The 22,134-nt window shown below is 36.8% G+C and overlaps 1 protein-coding gene across 11 annotated transcripts in view; it reads right to left on the minus strand.

Annotated features, from left to right (window-relative positions):
• add3a (adducin 3 (gamma) a) overlaps positions 1–22,134 on the minus strand; it is a 241,528-nt gene that overhangs the window by 61,568 nt on the left and 157,826 nt on the right. For 6 of the 11 annotated variants that reach the window (XM_051922174.1, XM_051922167.1, XM_051922169.1 and 3 more), the window contains 3 exons: positions 5,855–6,079; positions 3,706–3,844; positions 1,427–1,578 (listed from right to left, as the gene is read on the minus strand). In XM_051922174.1, the coding sequence (XP_051778134.1) occupies positions 1,427–1,578; positions 3,706–3,844; positions 5,855–6,049 (486 nt within the window). In that variant the 5' untranslated portion in view covers positions 6,050–6,079. Of the gene's footprint in view, positions 1–1,426; positions 1,579–3,705; positions 3,845–5,854; positions 6,086–22,134 lie in introns of all 11 variants that reach the window. The other 5 variants (XM_028795853.2, XM_028795848.2, XM_051922172.1 and 2 more) reach the window with 1 other exon arrangement.

The raw sequence follows: 22,134 nt of genomic DNA on the forward strand, positions 1-22,134 counted from the left end.
ATAAAACACACTTTGTTAACACATATGATATGTGGATGTCGGGCTAAGGATATGAGTAACATCTCACTATTATAAAACATTTTAACTTCACGCAAGACAAGACAGTGAGACAGGAAAATAGGTGATGTACAGGCTTTTAAATTATTGACATGCAGAGCGACAAGCAGCACAAAGCCAGCACAAAGTCCACTTCTCCTTAGTGTTCATTCAGTTCCCCACCCCCTTGACAATGCGAAGTGGCAGGAGCGTATTGCACCTCCGGGGAGGGGGGTTTGAGCGAACGTGCGTTCAGCCCTCACACACTCCCACTCCTCCTCCTCCTTCCGAACGCGCAGAGCGACAAGCAGGGATTTTGGCAGAAGCAGCACAAAGTCCATTTCTGCTCTGCTCAGAGTTCAGCTGCCCCCCTTCACAAAGCGAGTGCAGACACATTGACGTCTGATCGCTGCGTGCAGTGTGCAGTGTTGGTCTGTGGTGTTTAAGAATGCAGAAAGTGTTTAAGAGCATAGGAAGTGTTTATAAGAGCGTGGGAAAGGTTAACAAGAGAGTGAGAAAGGTTTATAAGAGTGTGGGAAGGGTTTATAAAGCCTTAAAATATGTATAAATAATAAAATAAATATAGGTCGCTACTTCGCGGATTTTCACCTATCGCGGGGGGCTCTGGAACGTAACCCCCACGATAGGTGAGGGATTACTGTACACAGAATTTAAAGAGAAAAAAAAAAATCAAGTGCGTACATGTCAGAGACTTGCAAAACACAGGTCATGATACTTTGCATTATGGCTTGTAGCACTAGATGCGAAAACTGTAATTGAAAAACTATCAGAAGCTTATCTAGGATTCAGTGTAGCCCACTGTTAAAATAAAAATTTGCAGCCTAAGATGAATACATAACATTTTCCCTATTGCTGTTACAGCATGTCAAGTTTGCAGACAAATATTGCAAATATTGCCTCTTTGGGTTACACCAACTTTAGCATTTAAGGAGCTAGCTACCTATATTCAAACACCTGTGGCATAGGATTATGGCTGATCAAGTGAAGAAAAGAAAAAAAAAAACAGGAAGTCAGATCCCTTTCAAATATTGTTAAGTCTCACAAAAATGTACTTTCATGAAAATAATTTGGCCAAATATTATGTGTGCATCCATTTTCAATCACTGAATTAATACTAATGAATATTAGCTTTGAAACAGACATATTTGGTTAAGATTAAATTCATTTCTTTTACACTGAGCTCTTTTCCTATAGCTTGCAATTTTAAAGCAACTTGGAAAAATGATCATGTTTAGAAATCTAAGTATGGTGCAGATAGATGCATGTCACAAATGTGAAAACATAACTTAAGTTTTCAAAATACCAGATGTGTTGATTTTATTCAGGGAAGATAAAAAAAAAAACAAACAGGTAATGTCAATGTACATACCGTAACATAGGAGGTGGGAATGCGAGCCCAGCCAAAAAGCTCAATGACTCTGTAAAGACTGGCAAGCTTACACCGAATTAGCTTTTCTCCTTTAACAAAATTTGACGACTCTACTCCATGAAGATCATTAATAGGAGTCACCATTCCAAGACCTAAAAAAAAAAAAAGTAAAATTAACTTCTCCATGAAAACAAAATGAAAAAGCTGACCAATCTCAAACAATTATAGGAGACAACATTATACACGGACTAAAAAGTAATTGTCATTTCTATGTCTATCTATAACACCTATATAGAGAAATTCAAAATTTAAAAAAAAAACAATAATGGATATGTTTCATTAACTGAAATTATTTTACTGTTCCATGAAAAAGTATAGTTTTTTCCTTTACATCACTTGAATTCTTGAAGGAGCTGACCATATTAATGTAGAACTTCCAAGTGACCAAAAACACCATAGTTTGGTGCTTTTAGCTTTTTTTTTTTTTTTTAAAGTGATTTCCCTTGCTTTATGCCAGACTGAAAAGTGTGAAAAATCACTTAGGCTTGTCCTGGGTAAACATATAGCATTATATGTAACAGGAAAGCAAATATTTAGATTGTTCATAATGGTAGTCAGTTTTATTTTAATTCTCTCCTTTGCCACTACTTCCAGGAGTACAGAGTGTGCCCAATAACTGAGCCTGCCCTTTTAATTAGCTTGTTGATTTGGCGGGCCACTCTTGAAGTGATGGTATCAACCCAGCACACCACAGTATAGGAAATCACACTGTTATACTTCTGCAGATTTAATTTACACTCTTATTGTGATACATTTTGAGAGAGTCACAAATGCACAGCTCGATGCTTCAATCAAGACATTACATGCATGCTTCTTTGCTACTTTTCTTACAGTATTTTTTCTGTTGCTTGCATACGAGAAGGAAGAATGTCAGCGTCTGACCTGCGCGATCAATATGCCCCTTGTGTTACTGCAGGATGCCACAGCAGAAGGCTTGGTGACTTACACATTTCCCGGCACGAACATTGACAATTGCCGCATTGTGAACAGGGCTTAGGGGGCTAATGTCTCCCTTGTTTTTGCACTCGATTCCAATTATTTTTCCTTTCTGTCATGCAGCTACTATCAAACCACACTGAAGCTTTACACAACCAAATTCACCTGGCATATCATGGAAATTTGGTTGTATAGTGCTGTATCATGCCTCAGTTTCACTTTCTGTGTCAATGTATGAAGACCAATACATATCATCATCATCAGTATCTTTAGGGTTACATGGTGTTACAGTGGTAGCACTTATACCTTGCAGTAATGAGACCAGAGTTCACATCCCAGATCTATCCCATGTGGAGATTGCATACTCTTCACATATATGTATGGGTTTTCATGGGGTTCTCTGGTTTCTTCCCACTGTCCAATGTCATGCAAGTTAGGTGAATTGGCGACACTAAATTTTTGTACCATGCATCACTTTGCCCTGCGATGGACTGGTGGACTGGCACCCCCTGTCCAGGGTTTGTTCCCCTTTTGTTACATATGCTAGCTAAGATAGGCACTGGCATTCACTGTGACCCTGGTCTGTGTTAAGCAGGTTAGAAAATGACATGATATCACTATTGTTTGATTTTAGCAATCATTCGTTTTCAGTTTGTTCTAAAACTTCTTTTATGGCTTTTTATTTGCCATTGTATTTTTAGTTGGAGGTTCTGCCCCACTCATAAATAAGTTATCTTAGAGTGGTAAAAGGCACAGAAATATTCATCATTTTTTCCAGAACGATATTTTATCTACTAAACAGCAGCTGAATATTGTACCAAGCAATATTCTGGCTTAAAAATGTAAAGCAGATAAATATACGTCACCCCGAGTCTGACTAGTGGTTAATCATAAGTGCATAGAATTCTGAGCCCAAGTCACACTTGGGGTTAACACCAAGAAAGTTAACTGTTGAAAAATCAGAAGGTGGTCTTTTTTTAAAGATTCAATTTTTTTTTTAAAACCAATACTGATTAAATAACTTCTGCTTCATAATTAGATAATATAATTAGGACGTGGCAAACTGAATGTCCCTACATTTAGCGACATAAGTTAGTTTTCAATATTTTCTTGTAATGAGCAATACAGAAATCAACACCACATTTGCTCTACGTTGCCACAGAACCCCATTTATTTGAATAAATTACACATTATTAGTATGATTAATGGTGTTGTAATAAATACATCAGTTGTATGTTACAAGATGGTATTAATTTTTTTTTACAAGCGACTCAGACTCTTACTGAGAGACGATGGTGAGAATCCTGAAACAGAGCTGGCCATAACAAAGTCGGCTATCTGCCGCAAAGCCAGAAGTCCAGTGGGATTGTTTCCTTTGTTCATTTGCTCCTGGATGAGTCCCTCAAGTTCATCCTTGAAGGCCTATAAGGCAAATGAAAATGCTACTGATAAGCAAAAATGTTAATGAATCAAAGTACAGTGAAAAAAAGAATGCTATTCTGTGTCTCTTGAGTATCACTGGCACCAGGAGTAATATTTTTCATTCAAATAAGAACATTTCAGTTTATCATGTAATGGAATTTAACACTGACAAAAAAAAACCATATTCATCAAAGCTCTTTACAGGCAATATAATTATTTTTAAAAAATATGACTAAAATGTAAATTACTTTCTCAGAAAAACAAGGCCATATCTATACAGTAAATTAAGGTTTCTCACATGAAGCACATGTGTACCGTTTAGATCTGCTTGTTGGGTAGGTGTAAACTGCAAAAATAAAACTAAAACAAAATGAAACAGTAAATGCCTCCCTGAAAATAATCAACACTAAAAAGCACACAAAAATGCAACAAGCTACTCTACTGTATATCCAGAATCAAATATAGTTTAAAACTGAAGACCATTTTAAAATATGCAAAAGAACAGGGAAACTACATTTTGGATTTATAAGGTTTAATAACTGACCAGTTTCAGCTTATGTGTAATAATATTACTGTTAAACTAGTGTCATCCCTAATTACTATTCTCTTCCAGTACTGCTCTCTTTCTTAGTTGACAATCTTTGCCCTGAGAACTGACTGCCCACATTTGATCCAGAATGGTCTGCTGCCAACTCTGTTTACCATCATGAATATCTGAATGTTTATGCCAGACAACACTGTCCATAATTCACAAATTTAAAACTAAAAAAAGCATTAAATCTCTCACATCTTTTAAGATACTACATTGGCTGCAACTGATTTTGTCTTTGTGCCAACATTCTCTTACATTTAACAGCACAGTTGCTAAGGGAATACAGAGTCCTGCAGAGCTTTATTCTTGTACAGAGGGTCAGAGGTGCACAATGCCTTATAAACACTTGTAACACCTAGCATCCCCCACCAAATACTCTACCAACGGTAAAACCATATATTCATTTCTTCACTAGCACTACTGCACAAATGTTTTTAGACATTAACTTTTAACTAGAATCAAAGAATATTTTATAACTTAAAGTTCAAATGATCATGTTAGGTTTAAAGGGTCCTGTTGCATTATTTTTTTGTCAAATTGATTTTATTCCTTGAAACTCCAATACTAAAATTCTGTGCATATAATTTTGCGCTTTTCTTAACTCCAAAAGCATTTTCTCAATCTCTATCAACCACTTTATGGATAACTCCCGTTGAACAATTTTTAATTATTCCCTTTCTGTGTAAAATCTACAACATTTCTACTGCCCTTTAACACAGCATGCTGCCATATCAATGTGTCATTCACTGCATATACATCAGTAACAGTAAAAAAGTAAAAATTGCATTACCCTATTTAAGCCTAAATGATGAAGACATTAATGCATGGATAAAGATAACATTTTTATTACTATTAGCCTTCCTTTCTACAATGCCAAAATCATTTTTTCAGCTTCAATGCAACAAATACACAAAGTAATGAACCCTTACTTGCTGTCCATATTAGGCATATGATTCTCTATAGGTCATACAACCATAGTAAATCAACTCAAGGCAACAATGCCACAGCATACTGCAGCTTCAGTAATTTCCCACTGTGTGTAAAATGTTGCATGGCATGTTAAAATTATGGTAGTTAATAAAATACTTTTATAGCATGGAAAAAAACACGAGAAAAGTAAGACAATGGCTGATCTTTCTCTAGAACAGTTGGAGAAAGGGTAAAGTTCACTTCAGGATTGACTGCAATATTCTGAATCCAGTCAGGCCAAGAACAAAGGCTCAGACCTTAGCAAAATGAATTTAATAAGTATTTTACTAATACGCACAATTATAAATACTTCCATTTAAGTTAATGACTTCATAAAGAAAAAAAGACATATGAATGGTGTATGATCAACCGATTGGCATGTTCATTTACTAACCAATGCTATAAGTATTCAAACAATATTCAAAACAAAAAAAAGAAAATTCACTTACAGGACTTTGCAGAATCTGAGTGACTCTTTTCCTTTGCTCCATCATATTGAAATCTTGTCTAAGATCTGGAGACATGTTCCTCGATCGGACATACTCTGGATCATTTTCATTGACTCGATCAAAATACCTCTCCTTCTGCCCCATACTGGATGTAGGAGGAGTAGTTATCACACCTTGACTAGCATCTGCACTCATGCTTCACTGCTGTTTTCCCCGAATTTGTATCTTCACCTGCAAGAACAAAAATTCCGAAATTAAACACCAAAAGAACAAGAAAAATTACATATATAATTTACATCATTAATTCCCTAGCTGGTGAAAATGTATGATAGTTTGGACCAGGTTATGCAACTTAAGTCACTTTGTTTTCAGGAGAGGTATGAAACTAGGCCTTCTCCTCACAGTGACTGACTAGTCATCCACAGTGACAGTAAGTGAGTGGCCCTGTAAGAAAGCAAGGTAAAAATCTATAGAAAATGCGCAATCTATCACATGGTCACCATGCCCTAGCACAACACTTATTTACTAAAGGTGTTCAAAAATGACTGAGCCTGAGATATTAAGAAAAACACCAGATATTTTTTAACATAATCTTACCAAAATGAATACATGTTTAAAACTCATGAAGCTTAACTACGCCACTCAAATAAAAGGTATTATCTTTTTGTACAACCATTAGTCTGTAGCTGACCTGATGACACAAGATTGGTTAACAGGTTGTAATCACATTGGGTCAGAACTGGAGAATAATTCTGTGTATTGTATATATGATCTTGCTGGTATTAGCTTAAACTTTGAATTTTTTGGTGTTGAAGATTCACAGTGTTTCCATTGTTTTAACTGTTGTTTGGACTCTAGGTCACACTGGTACATCCATGTTTCATCCCAGTTATGAAATGCTTCTTATATTTCTATCAATCCAAATTTATTAGGTTAGGATTCTACTTGGAACATTTGATGTGGTGACACAATGCGCATTGAGCTTGCTTGTGTTCAGTTATTCTTGAAGAATGAATTCAGCCAACTCAGAACAAATACCTAAAGTGTCTGCTATTTTATGCATATTTTCAAAACATTTTCTTCTATCCTGAACATCAGAAAAGGGCTGGTCCTTGGGTAATCTTTGAGAGCGGTCCTACCATGATGGAATTCTGAAGTCCACCTCCTGAATGTGGTACATGAAAGGGACTGGTCTTGTTATAAACGGACTATGTGAAAATTAATCTCTAGAGTTAGAAATCAATGACTGCAAGACACTTGATTTTTGCGGTCTTCAGCATCCATAACATGACAGGACTATGAAATATTACAAATGTGTAATTCAAATATTTTAGTAAAAAGGAGAAAATTTCAAAAATTTGCATCATACAACACCACAAAAGCCCTGTGAGGATCAGGTGCAAAACATTTTGCAATCACTATATATACTATACATACACACATATTTTTAAAAGGCTATGTCACTTCAGAGTATCCATCCATCCATTTTCCAAACCCACTATACACTGGGTAGAATCACAGGGAAGCTTAAGGCTGTTCCAACTGTGGGAGGAAACTCATATGGACATGGGGAGAACATGTAAACCCCATGTAGGGAGGAACTGGGATGTAAACCACAGCCTCCTTGTTGTGAGATGTTTGTGCTACAACCGAGACTCCACCTTCAGAGTATAGCTGAATAATCAAGTCTCATTGAAAATAATTTCTTTACATAACACTTGTAACTGTATTAATTAATAATTTCAACAAACCCCTGTCATTCAGAATTCATTGCACTTGTATATAATTGGCATACAGCCAATGAATTAACAAGTTAAAGTAATCTTAATCTTTATGTTAATCATCTTAGCCATCTAAAAAGTTTCTAATTCATGTGATTAAGGCAGCATACAGTAATGCCTCAGCAAATAATTCTTTGTCATTTTCCAGGATGTAGATTAGATTAGATTAGATAGATACTTTATTAATCCCAAGGGGAAATTCACATACTCCAGCAGCAGGTGTGCTGGGAAAGCAGCATAAAAAAGAGGGACGCCTCACGCCTGGACAAACTGGTGAGGAAGGCAGGCTTTATTGTAGGCACGGAGCTGGACAGTTTGACATCTGTGGCAGAACGACAGGCACTGAGCAGACTCCTGTCAATAATGGAGAATCTACTACATCCACTAAACAGTATCATCTCCAGAAAGAGGAGCAGCTTTAGCGACAGACTGCTGTCAATGTCCTGCTCCACTGACAGACTGAGGAGATCGTTCCTCCCCCACACTATGCGACTCTTCAATTCCACCCCTTGGGGGGGGGGGGGGGTTAACGTTAAAAATGTATTACATTTTTCTCAATTTCCATGGATTTTTCATTACTATAAATGTGTTTTGTTAATTTGAAGTTTCTGCCTTGCACTGAAGGCTGTCAGGACAAGCTCCAGCCCCCTTCATACCTGCACTGCATCAGCAGATTTGAGGATGTTACATTGCACAATATACTTATACAGGTATGCATTCAGTAGTAAAAATTATTTTTACTGAGAAACACCTGTCAGATAAACAAGGTAGATTATCCTGACAAACAAATGTCAACCAAGCACCACAAAAATAACATATAGTTATAATACATGGGTACAAAAGGTAAAAATAAAATTATTAGACAATTACAGAAATGGCTGACAATTGCCTGACACTGCATCAGGCTTTCATGATTTTATTTTTTACCTAGGATTCTAAGTGACTGGATTTGATCTTATTTTTCTTGAGAATAAAACAGTCATTTTGGGTTTCAAGTGTGTCCTGTTGAGTGAATAAAATCTACATTAGACAGTACTTAAATCTAGGCAGAATTACCTGGTTACAAATACTTTACTAATCTAATAACTATGAATTTCAAATTTCCACTTTGTGTACATAAAAAGTAAACTTTTCATTCATCCTTTTTGGATTGTACTAATTCCAATAAAGAATGTAAATTGTCTATTTAGCAAGCATTAGGGATAATGCAAGAATCAGACCTGGACATGGATGAGACTCCATCATGAGAGGATACTTAGGCACACATCCATTGCCACTCATTTAGGACAAACTTAAGTTGACAACACTTTTAAGGAGGAAAACGTCAAGGCAGGCAGTGACTAGTCCCGAGTTCTAACCTGGTCTACTGCAACTATGAGAATGAGACCCCAACAAATGTTAAGTGGCAGGGAATGTAATTTTAGTGCTATGGGGGGTCAAGGAATATGGTGCAGAACTGAAATAATAGAAGTCTTTAAAAATGTTTCTTTTTTTCTCTACCTGCTGCAGAAATTGGAATAATTAATTTTAAGATAAACTTTGCCTTTTAGACAGTAAGCGATCACAAAGCAGCCAATCGGGACATATTACATTTAAGTGGTATGTTAGCCACAGCAGTTGAAAAGAGTATCAAACAATTTTGAAAAAGCTATTAAAAATGGCAAAAGGAAATCAGACACAGGTACTTTATCTTGTCCATGAGAAAGAAGCTTGCATGCAATAATATATGTTTTAAGTTTTAACATGCAACAGTCATTAAGTCAATAGTCTAAATAAAGTGTCACTTATGCATGTTTGCCAAAGGACAAACTAACCTTATATTCACAAGTACTGTGGGATTGAGGCAGTGGCACACAATAATACAAAGTAAAACATACAGTATGTTGTGCAAAAGCCGATTCTACAATACTTTACGGCCAATTATTAAATTGACATACAGAAGCATGCAAATTTGTCAGTGTTTCAAATGTAAAGTTTATTTGCAGTATTAACCTCAGCAGTAAATATTACTTAAAATTCCCCTTGGAAATGCTGAAACAATTCTTGCAGTTATTAATAAGTTGTAGCAGCAGAAGATGTAAAAACAACATCTTCCAGCAATCAAGGATACAATCTTTTTGAAAGCAGGCAATTTGATAATAAAAAGGGCAATATTATTTCCAAGCTTCATAATGCTTATTGCTAGCCTACATGTAGGTAATATGTTAACATTAATTAGCTCAATCACAAATGGTGTGTTAGAAAAAGGGATGTCATATGGTCCTAAAACATCAACAGCAGATACTGTAGATTGTGACAATAATGTCACACAGCAAAAAAAAATTCCTGTTTCTTATACGAAGCATATTCTCAAACTACTGCTATAGGAGTTGGACCAACTGAAGCAATATACACTGACTGGGGCATTAAAGGCAGTTTCTCATTAATCAAAGGAAACCATTATTTAACTCTGATAGTTAATGTGTTGTTGAAAATCAGAAATCTTAGGATAAAAAAAAAAAAGTGTTTTCTGTCATGTGTATTTAGAGGCGACTTAAATAATGCTTATGGAATATTCTCCTTAAGTGTGTATTTCTGGAAATGAACAAGATGAACACTGTGAGGTCTAACATCTGCCTAATCCAGCATGTGGTTATTGGAAATAGTTCTAGATCTGATGTACACAGAATTCATGGTAAACCTTTTACAGGATAACATGTACAATGTAAATAGTTTCTACAATAAATGCAGAAGTAAGAACATTGGAAAATAACTGATTTTAGCTTATCTTTTTCTACTATAAGAAAGAAAGAAAGAAAGAATGGAGTACTGACTGCATTCCTATGCCCAGTTTAAAAATTGGCTGCTATGCTTTGTAGTTCGCTATATGCAGCTGCAAAACATGAAGATAACTGTATGAGAGATGAATTTATCTGAGCTTTTGCATCTAAAACAATTAAGATACTTTTAAATGTGTTTCCACTTAACTGAGCAAATCTTGCTTTTTATCAGTCTATTAATTTAACTAGTCTACAATATACAAAAGAGTTGGTGAAGATTATTTAATAACCTTACTCTGAACTGTACAAATAACAGTTGCTTACTCAAGCCCAAGGAGGAAATTAAATTTACACTCCTGTGAGGGGAGTGTTCTAGTGTTATAAATTTGAGACCCTGCCTAATTCAACAGAACATTGAGACATTCTAAAATTTGAATCAGCATTACCAGCACCTCAGATCAGGTAGACTTAGCTGTAAACCATTTACTTCCTGGAATCAGAGGCTGAATGGCATCTTCAAAAATATATTTCAAAACCCTCAATTGGTTACTGTTTACCGTGAGAAGCCGTTATGTTTATTTGCCTGAGACTAACAGGCCTGTTTACTGTGATTTCTGTGTGTTGTGCAGCATTTGAAGCCTGAGACCCATTATTGTACAGTGTTCTCAAGTGGAAAGCAGCTATTATATTGCATTTATAAACCAGAAGCTATTATACACATTTTAAATTAGAAGTCTATTGTGCCAAGTAGTTAACATTTTAAAGATCATGCAAAAAACACATCACATTAGTAATATCTGAAATATATAGCAAATCACAGAATGAAGAAATTTGAATGAACACCTGCAAAATAGCAATGCAAAGTTGAGAGTCGCAGCTATAAACAGTTTTCAAGTTTAGAACAGAGAATGTTTATAGTTTCTGAAAGCCTCACAATCTTACAGCAGGAGTTCAACCAGCCGCCAATCTTCCACAAAAGACTTATTAGGCTCTTTATGCTGAGAATGACTAGCATGTTCAAATGGCTTTTGTATGTGTTACGAATTCCAAATAAGACAAACATAAATCCACTTTTTGCCTTGCTTGTCCAGTTTTAGTGCGAGCTGTTCCATTTACCTATTACCACTAACATTAAATGCAGTTTTATAAACTGATAAGCTTTTCCCATTTATACTCACAATAATAACAGGCTGAGTTCAGGTCAGATTTCTTTGACCACAGCAATAGTCTCTACAACCTTATGAAGAATTCAGGCCACTTGGGAGATATATTCTATCGGGCATGTCCTTTGTGTATCCTAGGGTCTATTGCCCATTTCTAATACACTTCAGATAGGAAGCACTCAGGTGGCTTCTTTACTAGAGACCCACATCATTACAACTACCTCTTCTTGATCCAGAGAATCAGCAGCAGGTGTAAACCAAAGAACTCCTAAACGGCAGAACTCTTAACCCTGTCAAGTAGAGTGAGATCATGTCTCTAACAAAACCATTATCATTTCTTTAACTAAAACTAAAGTAAAAATGAAAACATGTCTAAAAATTAGAAGTAAATGAAGACAAGAAAATAAAAGTAAAATTTTTGAATCTTTGATTTTCACCACACTAGTCGTTGTGGATAATGCACATGCGAGCGTGCAGTTGCAGGTATATTTGTTAAAATTTAATACTAGGGCAAACGTAATAATTGTTTAGGAACAAGCATTGATTCATTAAATTTGCAAGTACCCCTCCCTTCTGGTGTCTGAATCTGGATTTCGTTGGTCATTTCATCCATTAGTTAGCTTTTCCTTCTAGAACTGAGGGCAAATACCAAAGCCTCATCACTTGTCAATGACTTATTCTGTGGATTTCATTGGCCATAACTGCCCTTACGTCTGTAAGATAGTGTCTGTTGCATGTGCATTTTATATAAATAGATGATGTGCTTATGTTTTTGGGAGGGATGTAGGTAGCTTGGCAGAGTGGCTTCTGGAGGGAGACATGGAGATGGGTGATCCCACATCCACATGTGGGATTGACCTGTTCCCTTATTATGCTGAAGCTATGATTGCTGCAAGTGCGTCCCACAGGGTTTTAAAAGGGAACCGTGGCCTGAAAGTGTTAAAAAGAAACAGAGAAACAGAACAATGGGTGAATGCAGTATCAGATGCCTGAGCCAGAAGAGGAAGAGCAGTCAGTAGTCACACGGATGAACAAGCAAGTGATCAGTGCTCCAGGGGTGAACCGTATCCCACTGATTCAATGGAGAAGCAATTACAATGATGGAGGAGCCCTTCCTAAGGATCGCAAAGATGCTAGGAGAGCGTGGGGGAAGAAAGAAGGGCTGTTGGCTCTGAGCGATCTGGCAGAAGACAGGAATCAGAAGTGAGGACCGCAGTTGCTGGTGTCTCAGCCAGATGAACGATTTGTTGGGTAAGCTAGGGAGACAGAAGAGTGAAAGTTGCACTGGGCTCAGGTGAGAAAGAATAAGAGCTCAATGGCTGTGTGGTTTTAATCCGGTTTTATTATTGATTTATTTATTGGATTTTTAACTCATGGACCTTAACAGATTTTGTGGATTATTTACTTATTGAATATTGTTTGCACTGCACTTGTGGACACTTTTTCTGTAAATAAAAACACTTAAAACACTTTGCACCAACTGTGTGCAAACTGTAGCTAACTGTGTGTGTCCTCTTTTGCAAAGCTCATCCTCGGGTACCTTATCAGTGGCTCCAGGTTCTAAAGGCTCCTGGGATCAATTAGGGAGTGTGGAGCCAACCTGGACTGTCACAGATGCCTCTTTTCACCAAACTTCAATGAAAAGACACTTAAATTAAAATATGCCACATGTTTCTTTGGAACATCCAGCTACAGTTAGGTCCATAAATATTTGGACAGAGACAACTTTTTTTCTAATTTTGGTTCTGTACATTACCACAATGAATTTTAAATGAAACAACTCAGATGCAGCTGAAGTGCAGACTTTCAGCTTTAATTCAGTGGGGTGAACAAAACGATTGCATAAAAATGTGATGCAACTAAATCATTTTTGTTAACATAATCCCTTCATTTCAGGGGCTCAAAAGTAATTGGACAATTGACTCAAAGGCTATTTCATGGGCAGGTGTGGGCAAGTCCGTCGTTATGTCATTATCAATTAAGCAGATAAAAGGCCTGGAGTTGATTTGAGGTGTGGTGCTTGCATGTGGAAGATTTTGCTGTGAACAGACAACATGCGGTCAAAGGAGCTCTCCATGCAGGTGAAAGAAGCCATCCTTGTCACTAGAATTACCAGAGCGTACGAAAAAAACTCGTAGATCCGTCCCACCTTAAATCGCTTCATACTTCTCCATCATCGTCTTTTGTCCTATAAACGTGTTGATAAGCAGCAAGCAGCCTACTATCACATCTCCCACTGCTGCACAGTTTTCTCGGCTCAAATCTGTTTACCTGCGTGTCAGTTGCTTGGAGTTGTATAGAGTGAGACGTCAAGCAAAATGACACCTTTTATAAATACTATATCGTTATTTGGAACACATGCATTTCGTGTGTGTTCCATGTCTACAACGATCTATGTAAACACATCGTTAAAACAGAAACGTTTTTCATGTTTTAGTAATAACTGACAAAATGCAGACATGAAGTTCATAATGTGTGAAGCCTAAAGTCCAAATATCAAAGAAACACTTTCACAAAAGGTACAAATATAATAGAACAAATGTGCTCAGTCAGTCTGTAACAGCTGGTGTAAATGTGTGATACTTGTAAAGGTTAGCTTTGTTTTGTTTTTTTTTTGTTTTTTTTAATTCAGTTTCATTCTCTGTCGCGTTTACGATATCACCCTACCCCCCCTCCCCAACACTGCTGTTTTCACATAAAGACGCACTATAGCTCAACTGTTATTTATTTGGATCACATAAAGAAGCGCTATAGCTCGCTATAGCTCAAATGTTATTTATTTGAATCACATAAAGACGCGCTATAGCTCAAATGTTATTTATTTGGATCACATAAAGACGCGCTATAGCTCGCATGTTATTTATTTGGATCACATAAAGACACGCTATAGCTCAAATGTTATTTATTTGGATCACATAAAGACGCGCTATAGCTCGCATGTTATTTATTTTGCTAAAGCTACACCTTCCAGATCTAAACACTAGCATGGCGTATGTGCCCAAAAAAAGTCTAACTGCATTCTCGTACCATTGCTCGCGTACTAAAGTGTCAGCAGGTATTTTTCGTGACATTACACGTGTAATTTGTGAGCATGCCTTTGACGATCAAACAGAGGAAGCTCTGCAGTTCACTTGTGACTTTATGCTGTAGATCTGGCTCTTACATACAAATGACGGTGCATGTGCCCAAAACATTAACATGTTACTTATATAAAAGCCAGGGCTAATGTTATTTACCTATTTACCTTGAGTTATTTACTTACACGACGAGGGTTCTACATCGGATAAAGAATGTACTTTTGCCATCGCTGTACTTTGTATATGTACATGGGAAGCTCTGCACTCAAGACTTTATGCTGTAGGAAGTAAGTAAATAAATAAAGGTAAATCGAATGTTATTTACCTTGAGTTATTTACTTACTTGACGACGGTTCTACATCGGATCTGGCTTTTATGTAAGTAACATATAAATGTTAATGTTTTGGGCACATGCACCGTCCTTTGTATGTAAGAGCCAGATCTACAGCGTAAAGTCACAAGTGCAGAGCTTCCCATGTACATATACAAAGTGCAGCGATGGCAAAAGTGCATTCTTGATCCGATGTAGAATCATCAGCATGAATTGAGTGTACCTCTGTTACAGCGCGTCTATGTGAAAACAGCAGTGTCAAATGCGTGGGGTGGGGGAGGGGGCGCGGCTGAGAGAATAACAGAATAGAAAAAAACAAAGCTAACCTTTACGAGTATCATAAATTACACCGGCTGTTACAGACTGGAATCAAATGTATGTTTTTATTCTAAAATAGTAAGAATATGCGAAGCTTTGATTACAAGTCAGCAGCTGATATCGTTGCGCCACCGAATCTCACATGCCAATGGCGTGTCAATGTCGCAGGTAAACGCAGGTTGTTTTTCTGCAGTTATATTTTTGAATAAAAGTGCATTTGTTCGGTTATATTTGTACCTTTTGTGAAAGTGTTTCTTTGATATTTGGAATTCAGGCTTCACACATTATACACTTCATGTCTACATTATGTCAATTATTACTAAAACACGAAAAACGTTTCTGTTTTAACGATGTGTTTACATAGATCGTTGTAGACACGGAACACACATGAAATGCATGTGTTCCAAATAACGATATAGTATTTATAAAAGGTGTCATTTTGCTTGACTTCTCATTCTGTACAAGTCCAAGCTACTGACACGCAGGTAAACAGATCTGAGCTGAGAAAACTGTACGCAGGTGGGGGATGTGATAGCAGACTGCTTGCTGTTTGCTGCTTATCGACACATTTACAGGACAAGAGACGCTGATGGAGAAGTGTGAAGCAATTTAAGGTGGGACGGATCTACGAGCTTTTTCGTAGGCTCTGGTAATTCTAGTGATAAGCTGCGAAAACAGAAAAAACCCATCCAAGAAATTGCTACAATATAATGAGTGGCAAAATCTACAGTTTGGTACATCCTGAGAAAGAAAGCAAGCACTGGTGAACTCAGCAACGCAAAAAGACCTGGACGTCTTCGCACTGGTGAACTCAGCAACGCAAAAAGACCTGGACGTCCACGGAAGACAACAGTGGTGGATGATCGCAGAATCATTTCCATGGTGAAGAGAAACCCCTTCACAACAGCCAACCAAGTGAACAACACTCTCCAGGGGGTAGGTGTATCGATATCCAAGTCTACCATAAAGAGAAGACTGCATGAAATTAAATACAGAGGGTGCACTGCAAGGTGTAAGCCATTCATAAGGCTCAAGAATAGAAAGACTAGATTGGACTTTGCTAAAGAACATCTAAAAAAGCCAGCATAGTTCTGGAAAAACATTCTTTGGACAGATTAAACCAAGATCAACCTCTACCAGAATGATGGCAAGAAAAAAAGTATGGAGAAGGCGTGGAACTGCTCATTATCCAAAGCATACCACATCATCTGTAAAACACGGAGGAGGCAGTGTGATGGTTTGAGCGTGCATGGCTGCCAGTGGCACTGGGACACTAGTGTTTATTGATGATGTGATACAGGACAGAAGCAGCCGAATGAATTCTGAGGTGTTCAGAGACATAATGTCTGCTCATATCCAGCTAAATGCAGTCAAATTGATTGGGTGGCATTTCATGATACAGATGGACAATGACCCAAAATATACAGACAAAGCAACCCAGGAGTTTATTAACGCAAAGAGTGGAAATTTCTTGAATGGCCAAGTCAGTCACCTGATCTTAACCCAATTGAGCATGCATTTCACTTGTTGAAGACTAAACTTCAGACAGAAAGGCCCACAAACAAACAGCAACTGAAAGCCACTGCAGTAAAGGCCTGGCAGAGCATTAAAAAGGAGGAAACCCAGCATCTGGTGATGTCCATGAGTTCAAGACTTCAGGCTATCATTGCCAGCAAAAGGTTTTCAACAAAGTATTAGAAATGAACATTTTATTTCCAGTTTTTTAATTTGTCCAATTACTTTTGAGCCCCTGAAATGAAGGGATTGTGTTAATAAAATGCTTTAGTTGTCCCACATTTTTATGCAATCGTTTAGTTCACCCCACTGAATTAAAGCTGAAAGTCTGCACTTCAACTGCATCTGAGTTGTTTCATTTAAAATTCATTGTGGTAATGTACAGAACCAAAATTAGAAAAAAGTTGTCTTTGTCCAAATATTTATGGACCTAACTGTAAATAGATTGTTGTGAAGGATTTATCAAGCTCGAAAGGCCACTGTCACACTTCAAATTCAGTCAGTATTTAGACTGGAAACATGTTATCTTTATACACTAAGGAAGGTAGTAATTCCAGCAATTTCATTCTTACAGTGCTCAGATATTGCTTGTTTGTTAAGGTTTCTTTGCAGTGATACTGTAGATTACGCAGATGTGTAGCATGCAATTATTGTTACAAACCAAGCCAACATTACACATATACAAATGGATGGACTGCAATAATGTTTACATGATGTATATATTTATAATGTATGTGGACCTAGTGTGTGTACCTTCAGATATTGTTTTAAAGCTGGATATTAAAAATGTGTCACTAAATTCTCAATTGCCAAAAACGGTCTATTCTACACCTGTTTTTAAATTTCATCCACCCAGCCTCAGGTTGCAGGGAGCTCCTCAGGTTTTTCTATGATAAATGTTCATTATTTAATGTACATGGTAATGCAATACAGATTAAAGTTTTTCCATGTATATATTTCTGCTATTATTGTTATTAACACAGCTCAAGTAGCGACTTCAACAGTAATTCAAAAATAAGCAAAGAAAAAGTTCCCTGAAACAAATTCACTTTCAAAGTTTCAAAATGGGTTGAGGGAAGACAATCCGCTTCAGGAGTTATGACATCAGATGACACTTGTTACACAGGTCTTGCATTTTTTTAATTATAATGGATACCCTGAAATGCCACATTATCAGGAAAAAAAACCTGAGTTCTGTCACAAACAATAAAATTGTATGTATTCATTTGACGGGTACAACTTGAATGATAAATAGTTTGACGACTATAAAGAAAACTGTTTTTGTACTTGCAAAACAGTGTCCGTGTAAACATTTTTTGGTAATAAAAAACAAATAAAAATGTGACAAAAACAAAAACTTAATTGCTGATGAAAAAATTAAAACTAATTAAAAAAAAAAAGAATGAAAAAATAAAACTAAAAACCATTTTAAAACTAGAACTGTTTCAACCACTAGTACTCACAACAGTCTCTATCCAAAGATAGTGACCATAGGTAAAGACTTGATGTAGATTTAATGCTAAATGTTAATAGTTGTGCCCAAAAAACAAGGCTCCTGCTTTATTGTCATTATCCAATACAAGACGAACTATACTGGTGCCACTGCACCAATTCCCTGGTCAGGTACACAAAGACTTTATATACACTCATGAACAAGATTTCTGTTCCTACTGCACTGAATACAACTTAGTCAATGGAGTAAAAAACTCAACTTTTAGCTTTATGTGTTAATATCTTTTTTTTAATTTTTTTTTTTTAAACTAGTTACTGGCATATAGTTCAAAATGCAAGTAACCATTTCATTGTACTATGGACAGTATGTACTAAGTATAACAAACCTGAACTTGATTTTTTGAATTGGAGGCAGGCATTTAATCTTTTCGGTATATAATCTCCTTAGCATCATTATTTCCCATATCATTTGAATATTACAACAGCATGCTTTGTTTGCTTCATAACCAGAGACAGATCTTAGCATATCCACAAATGGCAGGATTAGATTCTCACTCCTTTTGGTAAACTTGTATTCTGTGTGTATATCTGTCTTCTGAGAGGTCCTGCTTTCACCTAGTCCTTCTGTACCAATTTTGACAATACTTAACAAAATTCAATACATTCTACTGTCATCTGTTTAATCGATAGATAAAACTTTTTTTTTTTTTTTTTTTTTTTTTAACAGAAGCTCAGGAAATATTATAAAAAAACCAAAAACAACCACCTCAAACACACAAAAAGAATTACAAAAAAGAAGACATCTTCTAACTTGGTTAAAGACAAGAGCAGGCATAGTGAGGCTTTATAAATGCATATTGTCAGAGGTATGAAGGAGCCCCAGTAATGTTTCTTGTCATATTTCTACCGAGTAATTTGTGTGCTCAAAGTACTCAATGACATTACACCAAGATACAGCCTCTAAATGAAAAGAAACTTCTAAATGCAAGTATAGAATGAAGCATAAAACACATGCTTTAAAATGCTATAGCAAATGGCTAATAAATTCAGTGCAATAGTTAAGTCTAAGTCAAGTGGCTTTATTGTCATAACCACCCATTCATAGGCATGAGATAACACTCCCCAGGACTGTTGTGCATGAGCTAGTTGCATTCCTACCACTTAGTGGCCATGTGTCACTCACTACTCTACCAATCTAAACACATTTCAAAAAGCAAAAATGATTATCCATATTACTAACCGAGAATACACCGGATATGGACGCAGGGACACGGCGATGGGACCATGAGACGTACTGCGCAGGCGCGTGTTCCATAAACCGCAAGCGAAGTCGTATCCACCGCGAACGAAGGAGTCACGGCCCAAGAACGAAAGAGCTCAACTAACGTGAATGAGAAATGAAGCAACAACGCGCCCATAGCTACCACTAACGACACAACCACACAGAAAAGAGGATTCTGCGCTGCACCCCAGAGTCAAACGTGAGAGGCTATGGAGGCCCCACAGGTCCACAAAGATAGTATGAAAGGCGCAGGCGTCACCGCCATATTGTGAGTGGCACTACTGCGGAGTGAAGGTGCAGGCGTCACCGCCATATTGTGAGTGGCACTACTGCGGAGTGAAGTTAGGAATAATGTGCTGCTTGGGACTGTACAAACCGCTGAACGCTTTACACCAAATTCAAACACAATACAGCTCAACGATACAAACACGAGCCCACCTGGATAAGATCAATGAACGCAGGCGCCTACAACTCGCGTCTGAAACTGTGGAAGCAAAGCAGGCACGGGTTCAAAACGAACGACCTCGACTAATGTATTTCAGGATACCCAACGCCGGGGGTAGGCGAGTGAAGCGAGCAGGGGGCGGAGCCCCCTTGTACATTTAGAAACAAATCCTTTCCTTTTCCTGCAGTAGTTGCTTCTTTTTTCAGTGTTACTTAAGATTAGGTCAAGGAGCAAGGAGAAGGAAGAACTATGTGCCACAGCCATCCATTCTACATTCTTAAGTCTGTCATGGACAGACCAATACCCAGCCAAAGTGAAATGCAGAACTGCCTAAAAGGTCTGAAAGAGTAAGATGGGTATGTGTAACTCTAATAGAATGTAATTAAAGATATCTCTCTATGAAAGCTCCATAGAAGTCAACTGCAAAAAGCCCTCAGTTTTTTCTAATCAAAAAGTAATCATAGATATATCTCTCTATTTTAAAAGAAAATCTTGAGATGAGACGGTTGCCAAGAGATTTTTTCAAGTTGATAGATGAGGTCCCACCCTCCTCTCAACCATTTCCGGTTAACGGCCCACATCCACGGCCCCCTCACCTTTCATTGGTGCGAATGCTTTTGTCAGACACAGTTCCTGCACTCTCAGCTCTTATAAATCTTTACGTTTTCCTCACTTTAAGTTCCCAATAAAAGAAGACTTATTATGTCCAAATATTATTGAAGACTTTCATCCTGAAGGGTTATCAACAGAAGAAATGAGTACACGGGTAATCCTAGCACCGAGAAATTAAGTCAAACAAATTAATGAGAAAGTTGTTGATCGGTTACTCGGCAAATTGCATAAATGCATATCAATAGACTATGCTGAAACAGTTGGTAGCGATGGTGTGGAAGATGAAAACATCAACTTACAATATCCCGTAGAATATCTATAACCATTAACACCGTCTGGTTTTCCACCAGCTGAATTACTGTTGAAAGAAGGATGTATCTTAATGTTATTGCGTAATTTATGTATAAGTGATGGGCTATGCAATAGGACAAGATTACTTGTATTCAAAATTGGTCAAACAATTCTAACATGTAAAATTTTAACAGTCCACAAAAAAGGTAATGTAGTACATCTTCTGCGGATAAAATTACACACCAAAGGAGATCTTGATATGCCATTCATATTAAAACGTTTACAGTTTCCCCGTTAGAATAGCTTTTGCTATTACAATTAACAAATCACAGGGACAAATTTTCGAAAAAGTCAGTTTATTTATTAGAGAGAAAGAAATGATATTCACTCACAGGCAGTTATATGTTGTGTTGTCACGATGCAAGTCCAAACACGGAATCAAAATTCAATGCGACATTAACAAAAATTCCAAATATTGTTTTTAGAGTAAAAGTTGAAAAAGTATGTGTGTGTTAATTTCAAAGCCAAACAGAACAAAAACATATAACGCAACAAATACCTCTAAACGCAACATGAAACATAATTTTTACTACAGGTATATGAAAATCATAGTACATACCAAAAACAGGAAATAAAAAAAGGAATTAGTACAAGATATAAATTTTAAAATTGGCTTGCCATACTAATGTCTATGCGGCACCAGCTTTGAAAGGCCTAGGCTCAATTCAGGAATTTTAGATTTTTTTTAACACCAGTTTTGTTAATTGTAAATCTTTGTTCATCTAATTTGTCTGATGTCTTTTACAGAAAAAAACTAACATGGATAATTAGTTAGAGCTAGCACATTTCTCATTTTACTCTAACAGGATACCAACTAGTATGTGTTAGGTTATGGCCATGCACTATCAGCTCCATTTTTAACCAAAGAGTGACTGAATTATGGTCAGAAATTGCAGAGCATTACTAAAATGACTGTGAAAATAAAGTGCCCATCACAACAAATGATATAGTCTTGGAAAGTCAGAATTGCCAGCTATGAAAGTATTACATTATGTATAATTCTTTCTGGATTTATACTGATAACTCAAGACAACTGGTACTACAATTACAATTTTTGGATAATTAAATATTCTTTACAAATAAAAATTAAAGATTTAATTCTCACTATGCTTATCATGGTGAGGTAACAATGGACGAGGTAACAAAACCAGACTAGCAGACCATCTTATCTTTAAGAACTTTCTTATGTTCTTT

The sequence above is a fragment of the Erpetoichthys calabaricus genome, chromosome 2 (assembly GCF_900747795.2).
Source record: "Erpetoichthys calabaricus chromosome 2, fErpCal1.3, whole genome shotgun sequence".
Lineage (NCBI taxonomy): Eukaryota > Metazoa > Chordata > Cladistia > Polypteriformes > Polypteridae > Erpetoichthys > Erpetoichthys calabaricus.